Here is an 11507-nt window from a genome sequence, read left to right on the forward strand (position 1 = left end):
TTTTTTCTTATTAAATATATATATACACATATATATGTATATATATACAGTACATATATATATACATATATATACATATAGAGAGAGAGGGAGTCTAAAAATCTGATAAAAACACTAAATCTGAGGGAAATGATCTTCACTTGACAAGATTTCTTGAATTAAGATTATTAAATCTAGAAATAAGCATGTTGAACACTTAAAATAAGAAATTAACTCTTAAAACAAGATAGATTATTTAACACACACAAGAAACAAATCATTTGCAGCTGAAAACAGTATTAATACAATGATCCTTCCTCAGGCTGGTTGAGTCTCTAGAGGTAAAGTTTGAGATTTGTGCAGGTTAAAATGATTATTTCTACCTTTTTCATTGTCTTTACTATATGTTTGATTCTTTCTGTAACTCATTTCATCCATAAAACAGTTTGTTTTCATGGAAAACACAGACATTTTCTGGGTGAACCCAAACTTTTGAGCTCTAGTGTAAATGTTTGGAACGCAGCTCAGTTTGCTTTAAAAAGAGAAACTGACTAGAGGCAGAAAAAGCATCTGAGCATCTTCGTTAGTCACATGAAGCACAGCAAACATTTCATTCTTCACCAGAAACTCCACTGCACAACTCCTGGGAAGTCCTCAAAGCTCCTGAACACCACACGAGAAAAAAGTTGTTCCCAGATGATGTGCTACAAGAACAAAATTATGTCATTTTGTTCTTGCAGCCCTGCAGGAGAACAAACGTCTCTGTTCTTAAAGTACAGCTGCATCTTAATACATTAGAATATGATGGAAAAGTCCATTTATAGTAGTTCAAGTCAAATATCCCAAACCAAGTCATGGAAAAAAATATTAGACCACCCTTTTTCTTCAGTTTCTTGTTCATTTTAATGTCTGGTACAACTAAAGGTACATTTGTTTGGACAAATATAATGATAACAAAAATAGCTGATGAGAGTTTAATTTAAGAGCTGATATCTAACATTTAACATGGTTTTATTGATAATGATTTTAGTTATTACACTGAAAAAAATAGATTTCTTTGGCCCTGTAATTATTATTTCAATCATCTATATAAATTCTACAAAGAAATACAAATTCAGTGCTCTTACTTTGAAATAGCAGTTTTTTTATGTCGTGCATTACTTGGTGATTGTTTGTTATTATGTGTCCTCAGTTTTGTCTGTAAATTGAATCATTCGTTCCAAGTAATATTCACTAAACCAGTTCATTGGCTTATCGCTTATCCTGGGCCGGGTCGCGGGGGCAGTAGGTTAAGTAATTGAGGGACATCAGTGAATCTGCAATTTACTTGTGTATTTTTAATTTTAAAAAATAAGTGGTTTTATTAAATAAATATTACTTAGAAACAGCCTGAGTAAAGATTACAAACACTTCCTGTGTTTTTTTAAGTAAACACAATGTTACAATGTTTTTTCAGTGTATCGTCCGAACAAATGTACAAATATTTGTACCAGGCATTAAAATGAACGATGAGTCTTATCATTTTTTCCATGACTGTAGATGGACAAACTGTTCAGAGGCCAACATTTCCATATTAAACACTTTTTAAATTGGTCTTTTGTAATATTAAACTTTTTTTTTAAGACACTGAATTTTCCTTAAATGTAAGCCATAATCATTATAATTAGATTAAATAAATGAAGTCATGAAATGTTTCATTCTGTGTGTAATGGATCTATATAATGTGTTAATCCACTTTTTGAATAGAATTTCTCACATAAATAAACGTTTTTATGATATTCTGATAATTATTGAGATGCTCCTGTATGTATCAGCTTTTACTCCGTCATCCTGCTTTGTGAAACACAATAGAAAAATCTGCAGTTATTTCCATACAGGGGTTAAAAAAAGAGAAAGAAACAGTAAAAAAAAAATAAAAGTAATGCACTTTTTGGCTGTGACATCTGTAAACAAGTCTCTAGGTTTTCTTCTCTCTCCCGTCAGCATCGTGTCCGTCTCTTTATCAAATCTCAATGCACAGAGATTGAAAACCAAGTGTGTCTGGGCCTGTCCTCCTCGGGTCTGTGTTCAATCTGAGTCATCATCCACAGTTTCTTAGCGAGCAACGAGGGTTAAAATGCAACTATTGTTTAATGCATCTAAAAGGTGATGAGACGCTCAGCTGTCTGCAGATAGAAAACGTCCCCACAGCGTGTAGACGTCCTCAGTAGGTGGCGTCCTCAGTAGGTGGCGTCCACGGCGTTGATGTTGCTGTCCAGCTGGTGTCTGAAGGAGAGGCGGGCCTTGGTGGAGAAGTAGATCTGAGAGCCGCGACTCAGACTGCCGGATCCTTCACTGTCGCTGCTCCACGAGGTGGTGGAGCACAGACGGGGCTTCATCTCCTCCACGGGGACTGAGGGAGACAGACAGGTAGAGGGCAGACAGACAGGTAGAGGCAGAGAGACAGGTAGAGAGGGAGACGGTGTTATTACAGCGTATTTGGGATGGAAACGACGGTGGCCCTGAGAGCTCACAGCGCTGCAGCACAACATGGTCTAAAGTGACCCGATATGTTTGAGGTTTATGTTCTATATCTTTGTAATAAATTATTTTCATCATTCAGTATTCCAGGTTTTCCTCAATTAGTTTGTTTTTGATCATCATACATCTTAATTTTATGTTTTCCTTTATTATTTTTTTAATAAAATCCCTTTTTGTGTCACTACTCTAACGCACAACATGGGTCAAAAATGACCCATATCCATTTTATAGCTAAGTAGTTTGCTAAGCTAACTACTTAGCTAACATCTTGGCTAAGTAGCTTGCTAAGCTAGCTACTTAGCTAACTTCGTGGCTAAGTAACTTGCTAAGCTAACTACTTAGCTAACTTCTTGGCTAGGTAACTTGCTAAGCCAACTACTTAGCTAACTTCTTGGCTAAGTATTTAGCTAAGTAGCTTGCTAAGCTAACTACTCAGTTAACTTCTTGTCTAAGTAGCTTGCTAAGCTAAATATTTAACTTACTTCTTGGCTAAGTTGTTAGCTTAGCAAGCTACTGAGCCAAGTAGTTAGCTATGTAATAATACAAAAACCTTTTATCTTGATGAAGTGCTGCTCACCTGCTGCTGGGGGGCACTGTCTGCTCTTGCAGCGTTCTTTACAGCGTCTGTAGAAAGGAAAACACTGCAGCATCTTCACACCCATGGTGGAGTGTCTGCAGAGAGAGAGAGAGGGTAAAAATGATCAAAAATAGAGGCAAAAGACTAAGATGATGGTTGTTTTAAAGCCCAGGACTCCTCTTAAGACTGGGGGAACAGAGGTAGAGCTCTGAACTACAACAGTGAGAAACCGTCCCTGCAATATGGAATCAGACTTTGTTTTGTTAATATCTTTAAGCTGTCTGGTGACAATGACACACTCGTCTGCTGCTGACAGCTCCTTGTCTCATCACCAGGTCACACTTTAATGGAATTATGATCCTGCTCTTCAGCCACATAATATCCTAACGCCAGCTGACTACATCACTGGGCGGCAACCAGCCAATCAGTCAGTCAGTATTTACAGGACGGCATCATCCTCCGCGTCGCCTAATCCTGGAAAAACACGTCAATAGACTATCAGCCAGAGGAGTTATTAAAGCTGACAACCAAACACATCACTCAGAGGTTGAGTGTTCCCTTTGAGGGGCTGCTGACTGAGATCTGTCCTCATTATGAAACAATCTTTAATCTAACACTGCAGACAACAAGTCAGTCAGATTGATAATTCCCACCAGGATTGTCCTCCTTTCTGAGGCTCCTCTGAGTGATAAGATAAAGCCAAGGCCACGCGCCAGCACCAGGCTGTATTTACTCAGAGAAAAAAAAAGGTATTTATTTTAGTGTAATCGGGTTATGAAAAGAGGTCAGGTAAAATGGGGCAGAGGGAGCTGATGGATCTCAGCACTTTATAACGTAATTGTGCCTCAGAATGAAAGAATAGCTGTGAAACTTTAATGTCTCTCCTGCAAGTTATTAAAACTTTTATGCAAAAACAACTACAAAATGACCATGAAGAGATGAAAAATGACTACAAAGAGACACAAGACAACTACAAAATGATGCAAAACATCCACAAAGTTACACAAAATAATTTAAAAGAGATGCAAAAGAACTACAAACTGATGCACAAAACAACCACAAAGATACACAAAACTGCAAAACTGTAAAGGATCCAAAAGGACTACAACAACAGTAGAATTAATAATGATTTAAAACAACTGCAGAGACACAAAACAACTACTTACTAATGAAAAACAACCACAAAGAGACGCAAAACAACCACAAACAGATGCAAAACAACCACAAAGAGACGCAAACAACCACAAACGACTTAAAAGAACCACAAACTGACTGCAAAACAAGCATAAAAGACTTCAAACAACCACAAACAGATGGAAAATGACCACAAACTTTAGAGAAGTGCAAAATTGACCAAAATGACTACAAAGACAGTAGAATGTATGAGACTTTAAATGACCACAGAGACACAAAACAACTGCAAAGAGATGTAAAGTCCACACAGAGATGTAAAATGTCTACAAACTGACTCAAAATTACCAAAAACAAAAACAAAAAACTACAGGGATGTAAACAACCCAAACTGACCACAAACTGACTGCAAAACAAGCATAAAAGACTTTTAAAAAACCACAGACAGAATATGACCACAAAGAGACGCAAAACAACTATAAAGAGGTGCAAAATTGACCAAAATGACTCAAAAACACAAAACATTAATGAGACTTTAAATGACCACAAGGAGACCCAAACAACCACAAAACGACTCAAAATGACCACAAAGAGACGACGCGTCTCTTTGTGTGTGAGTCTTAAAGGAACACTCCACCGTTTTTTCATATTAAAACATGTTATTCGGTCAAGTAAGACGAGTTGATACAGACCTCTTGCGTCTCAATGCGTGCACTCAATCGCCCTGGCGCGCGGCGCCACTTGGCTAGCACTTAGCTTAGCCCAGTTCATTCATTAGGATCCAAACAGATGGACAGTTAGAAGGCACAGTAATATTATCACTCCTGAAAAATCTTCTCCCCTCAGGAGTGATGATATAACTGCGCCGAGTCGAAGTGCTCCCAAGTGCTATTCCGCCATACATTATAGTTCTCCTTTTTATCCGCTTAGAAAAGCGCCACGTTTTATTTTGTGTCGCCATACTTGGTCGTTTAACTACTCGTGTAGCTGTATTTAAATAGGGAAAACGTGGAGGAGTTTGGTCGCTTCTAACTGTCCATCTGTTTGGATCCTAATGAATGAACTGGGCTAAGCTAAGTGCTAGCCAAGTGGCGCCGCGTGCCAGGGCGATTGAGTGCACGCATTGAGACGCAAGAGGTCTGTATCAACTCGTCTTACTTGACCGAATAACATGTTTTAATATGAAAGAACGGTGGAGTGTTCCTTTAAACAAAGCGTCTGTGATAAAGTGTGATAAAGCTCTGAAGGCCCATTGTTGATTAATCAGCGATATCTGGTGACAAACAGTAAACTGTGATTACAGCAGAGAGGAGAACAGAGTTGTGAGTGACGTGCTCCGCTCTGTTTACTGATCCTTCATGCTGCTCCACCGGAGACTCAGCTTCATGCAGACGTGACAGCTCTCACATACACACACACTCACACACACACACACACACACACACACACGCACACACACACACACACACACACACACACACACAGAGTCAGAGAGGTGATTAGAGACGAGCCTCAGGGAGAGAAATCTCTCTCTCTCTCTCTTTCTCTTTTGGTTACATTTACACAGAAAACCCTCCACTCATGAACCGTCTACTGCGCCTCTCTTCCCGTTTCCAGCCAGGTGTGGCTGTGAAATCCTACCCCACACACACACACAGTGAGTCCATTATGGTCCGCTCAACTCCGAGGTACCGCCTGTAAAAGGAGAACTCACTATAGAACACAATGAGAGGCACAGAGAACCAGGAAAGGACTGAGTGAGCGTGTTTTTCCCCTAATTACACCACTTTCATTACACAGTTATGCTATAAATTCTTTGTGCATTAATAATTTAGCAAGTAAGTGCTGCTTAGTGTGCAAAACAGGTCCACACACACACAATGTCAACACTGCACACAAGTATTTTCTTCTTCTATCTAGCAATAGAATCCTAATTATATTGTTATGAGTATAATTTAACTACTGACCGTAACTTTGTGGTTATTTTATTATTATTATTATTATTATGATGTGCCTATTTAATTATTAATATTATTATATGCTTATTTAATCATTATTATTATTATTATTATGTGCTTATCTAATTATTAGCATTATTATGTGCTTATTTAATTATTAATATTATTAGATGCTTATTTAATCATTAGTATTGTTATTATTATGTGCCTATTTAATTACTAATATTATTATTAGTAGTATGTGCTTATCTAATTATTAGTATTATTATTATTATGTGTCTATTTAATTAAAATAAAGGATAAATTAAATCTTGTTTAAAGACTTCCTTTTACGATTGACATTGTGAGCTTTTTCATGCTTTTCAATCTATTCAACTGTTGAATATGGTGACTTTTTACCTAAAATATTGGTTCCAGTTGAGAGTTTAGTTGCATGTAGTTTGAATGATATTTCAAAAGCATTTTCTATCACCAAAATGTGCTCGTTTCAAGTATTTCTGGCTTATTTTAATGTTACTGCAGTCGGGCTTTTTAAGCCACAGTTGCTCAAAATAAGTATATTTGTTTTCATTTCAAGACATCATTGGTTTTTCCAGTTTCTAGATATTTTTACTGATTTAAAAGAATTCTTACAAAGTAACATCTACTTACTACACTGTCAGATCATTTGACTTGCTTGGAGCATGCATTTGCTTGATTCTAGTTATTTATTTCTTATTTTTGCCAGTTGTTTTTTTGCAGTGTGGTCAGTGGTGAGTGGTGAGGTATTTAGAGGCCTGGATGGTGATTGGCTGAGGAGGTCTGGCAGCAAACAGCCGCCTGGAGCAGAAAAACAACCTCCGATGACCAACAGAGAGGGAGGAGAGGTGAAGATTTATAGAAGAGAGCTGGTCTGGATGGTGCCTCTCCTCTTTGTCACCTCAGGTTTCCTCCTGAATAATGTTGCTCACTGGTCTAACTGACAATTGCGCAACACTTCCACAGAAACTTTGGCAAGTGTCTTCAGTTTGAGGTTTCCATCAGTGAGTGCGTGTTTGTTCATGTCTGCAGTTAGAGGGAAATCTGTGGACGCCACGCAAACGTGTTTGCAGAGTTTCATCCCTGCACATTCTCTCTATCAGTCAAGGTTCCCCACCGACCCACCAGCCCACTCTCAGCCCCTTATCCTCTGTGTCAACAGAGTTAAAGCGGAGTACATTCTGCTCACAGCGATAACAATCTTCCCACAGCTCCACATTTCCACTGAGCCCCTCCCTTCTCCACTCAGTCTCCGGGGTTTTATAAAAAAAAAGAAAAGAAAAAGTGCAGCAGTGTTGTGTCACAAAGCCTCACACAGGCCTGCCAGGCTGCTGACGCACACACTGCTCTCTACCTGCACCAGTGTGTGTGTGTGTGTGTGTGTGTGTGTGTGTGTCCATTAATAGCAGCATTCAATCCGCTTTCTCTCATATTCATCACAGGATAAAACAGCTTTTAAGGTGTTTCTATCGAGCTCTAATACAACAGACGCATCAATAATCTGAAGTATTCTGCTAAACTCTTTGGACTTTTTGGGCTATTTTGTCCATTTCTGAATCATTTCCATCCTGTATTCACCACTTAAGAAATGTTTAAATGCCATGTTGGTATATTTTTTTCACCTATATGACCTGATGATTGTTTTTTCTTCCTGACTTACTGGATCAACAGTTTGAACCCAAAAGAAACAAAGAAAAAACAACATAAAATGTGATTTTGAATCAGGTTTTTGTTTTTTTAACTTCCAAAACATCTTTTTGTGTCTTTTTTTGGGTCATTTTGTGTCTTTTTAAATAATTTTGTGTATTTTTGCGTCTTTTTTAGTCTTTTTGTGTCTTTTTTGGGTAATTTTGTGTCTTTTTTAGTCCTTTAGTCCAACATAAAATGTGATTTTGCATTTTTTTTTACTTTCAAAACACTATCATGCTCAATAAAGAATTGTAAATGTGTCAAATGTGACCAAAGGTGTCAAATCTACCATATAAGAGGGTTCCATCCAGTTCTATCATTTGATACTAAATCTATTTGAGCTTGTCTCCAGTTTTACTTGGTATATCATCGTCAAACTGAAACTGGCCTCATGGAGTTTACAGCCAGAACTTTAGAGGTAAATTTACAGTAGGGCTCCACGCTGCTTTGTTTTCTAGTCTGATGGAGTCAACAAGTCTGGATTATTTGGAGCTTTCGGACACTCCACAGGGTTAAATCACTTTTAGGGGGCTTACACTTCCATTTTTTGCTACTTTAAACTTCTATTTTACTTAATTTTAGGGGCAAATTACAGTTATTTTTGCTCCATGACATTTATTTTACACATAAAAATGTAACAAAGTGCTTCGACTACCCAGACAAACGTGCATTAACCTCATCTGATACATTATTAAAATGCATCTTACATGTTAATGCAATCCAGAAATGTATGAATATATTAGGTATATTTGGTAAAACACTCTGAAGGGTGATGTTTGCATGCAGGACGTTTAGGGACTGTATGAAAGTTACTGAGAGGCTGAACTTTATGAGGTGTTTACACAAAATACAAAGTCACTCACACTAGTTTCCATCATCAACCACAAAATATCCTCCACTTCTGCTTCATTTTTTCCTTTTCTCCAGGAACTCTGTCTGTCTGTCTGCCACTAAGGCGTTACTAAATCGTTATGAGCCCCAAAATAAACAGATTCAATCATAAAACGGATCAAAAGTGCGCTGAAAAAACTAAAACATGATGCAGGTTTGTAAAAAATAAAGTCTGAATTCATGCTTTATCATCTCTGTTTGCAAGACGACAAGCAAACAACTTTTAAACGCTTTCAGAGCTGCAGGAGAATCTCATTACTGATTCGTAGAGCAGCGTCGTGCAAATTTCTTGCATGAGTCGACAAATTTCGGCTTGTGAGAATATGCAAATAATGCACAATTTTGCATATTTGTGTCTTGGCATTGACGTTGTGTGAAACCACGCAGCGAAAATAAAGAATTAGCTGTGAATACACCATGATGGCAATAAGTAACTTGAATATTTCTGGGTTTATAATGCTTTTTTATAAGACTTTTGTGAAAATTTCTGCAACACCGCCCCCACAACATGTCAAAATAATATAACTGGTATAACTCATTTATTGGTGTACCTAAACTTAAAGTTTTTTGGGTGTTTCAGCATCTTACACATTGTTAAAACCCTGATACAGGAGAGTCTTTTTTATGTTATTATATTGCAAAAGAAGGCTAAAATAAGCTATACATATAGGATGGAAAATACAAAAAAAAGACCTTATTCTGTTATGACCTTATTTAAATATTCTCCTTTTCTAACCCCTTATAATAATTTTGCGACAGTCCCTAACCTGTACCTGAGTATTTCTACTCTGTTTTTATAGAAGAAACTAACCACTTCTTCCTAGTTTTTCCATATTTAGCTAATTAATAAACCCAGTTTGTCATTCTCACCTGTGACTTTCAGATGAGCGTGCACGAGCATGAGGCTTGTGTGAGCGTGCACGTGGAAGGTTGAATGAAGCAGAGCCAGACAGGTTAATCTGAGCTTCATGGAGATCACTACCATCACTTATCTCCTCTCACACTATTAATGGCCGGCGTGTTTATATCTGAAGCGTAAGAAGTGGAAACAAGCTCTAGCTGCCCATTCAAGAGTGAAATAAAACCTCAAGAGGATTCGTTTAAAGCTTTAACCCAGGGGTCTCACACTCAAATTACCTGGGGGCAGCTAGGCAGTATCAAAATGACAAAAAAAAGACACAAAATTGCTAAAAAAAAGACACAAAATGACAGAAAAAAACTAAATTACTTAAAAAAGAGACAAAATGACCAATAAAAGACACAAAATAACCAATAAAATACACAAAATGACAGAAAAAATACACAAAATGACTAAAAAAAGACACAATATGACTAAAAAAGATACAAAATGACCAAAAAATACACAGAATTACTTGAAAATTACACAGAATTACCAAATAAAACACAAAATGACACAAAAAAGACACAAAATTATTTTAAAAAGATGCAAAATTACAACAAAAAAAAGTAATTAAAGGGACCTTCCACACACAACACAGTAAAGTGCCATTCATATAAAACTCACATTAAACTTTCATATCAAGGTGGGGGCCACAAAATATCATCACGAGGGCCACAATTGGCCCGCGGGCCGCGCGTTTGACACCCATGCTTTAATCTCATCATAAAGTACGTTTTTCGATCCAATCAGTGTCTGATCAATAGGTGGTGCGTTCAGGCGTGCAAAATAACACAGTTTTTTGCAAAGATTTGCCTGCAAAAATGCTCCCAGAGCGTGTTGTTGCGCCAGGAGCCTCCCACTGACACACCTCCTGCTCCAACACACACACACACACCACCAACACACTACTGGTTTATACTAGACGACTTTATGGCACGTATTATATTTACCCAGCGGCAGTTTTATAGCTCTACCTTCACTTAAAATTGAGTTAAATTGCCTTTTAAATGACCTACCTGGAGAAATAAAGGTGCAGACTTGACAGACAGCCAGTTAGAAATCTGTATATTGTTGATGATCTCCAGCTTCTTCACTTCATCTGTGTTTTTTATGTCGCTTCCCTCATTTAAAGCGCGTCGCTGCGTCCTGTCGCGTCCTCATTGGCAGACTGAAGGTTTCTGTGACTCAACTTTAAATAGCTAATCCCCGGAGCATGGAGGGAGGACACGCCTCTCTCCCTCCTCCTCTCTCCTCCTGCAGATCTCCTTCCTCATTCGCTGCCTCTCACCCATCCCACACACACACACACACACACACACATTTTTGTACTTGTATCTTTGTGGGGACCCTCATTTTAATAGTGAATTCCCTTGCAAGGTTATAATAGTTTTGGATTTTTCATTAGTTTTAGTTTTTATTGGGTTGTGATTTTTTTTAGGGCCGGGACTCGATGGAAAAAATGTATCTAATTAATTAGAGGCTTTGTAATTAATTAATCGAAATTAATCGCATTTTAATCCCATATAAATATTTGACCTGAGAACAGGGAGGAGTAATTTTTTTCACATGGATTTTTAGTATACCATTGAATAATGACTGAATACATAAGCTGAAGCAACAAAAATATTGTTTATTTTTGTTCAAGTCCAAAGGACCAGTGCAATTTTTGCCATTAAGTGTAGCAATAGCATATTTAGAAATATAGTACATTTCATAAATCCAGGTAGCCTATAGGTAGGTAGACCTTCTGTAAACTAGAATACTTTGGTTTTTGAAGTAAAACACAATCCACGCTAGCTACCACGCTAGCCGCTAGCTGCTATATGTTTAGCATTGAGGTGAT

At 37.6% G+C, this 11507-nt stretch overlaps 1 protein-coding gene across 2 annotated transcripts; it reads right to left on the minus strand.

Annotated features, from left to right (window-relative positions):
* Positions 1-214: 214 nt before the first annotated feature.
* On the minus strand, positions 215-10871 carry LOC131989525 (uncharacterized protein C17orf114-like). 2 transcript variants are annotated; one of them, XM_059354766.1, is made up of 3 exons: positions 10681-10871; positions 3077-3171; positions 215-2371 (listed from the first exon to the last, which is right to left on the minus strand). In XM_059354766.1, the coding sequence occupies exons 2-3, from the start codon at positions 3159-3161 to the stop codon at positions 2199-2201; spliced, it is 258 nt and encodes an 85-aa protein (XP_059210749.1). In that variant the 5' UTR covers positions 3162-3171; positions 10681-10871; the 3' UTR covers positions 215-2198. The 2 variants fall into 2 exon arrangements, with proteins under 2 accessions (XP_059210749.1, XP_059210751.1); XM_059354768.1 differs by lacking the exon at positions 10681-10871 and having other exon boundaries at positions 3077-3741.
* Between the last annotated feature and the right edge of the window lie 636 nt (positions 10872-11507).

This window comes from Centropristis striata, chromosome 17 (genome assembly GCF_030273125.1).
Source record: "Centropristis striata isolate RG_2023a ecotype Rhode Island chromosome 17, C.striata_1.0, whole genome shotgun sequence".
Classification (NCBI taxonomy): domain Eukaryota; kingdom Metazoa; phylum Chordata; class Actinopteri; order Perciformes; family Serranidae; genus Centropristis; species Centropristis striata.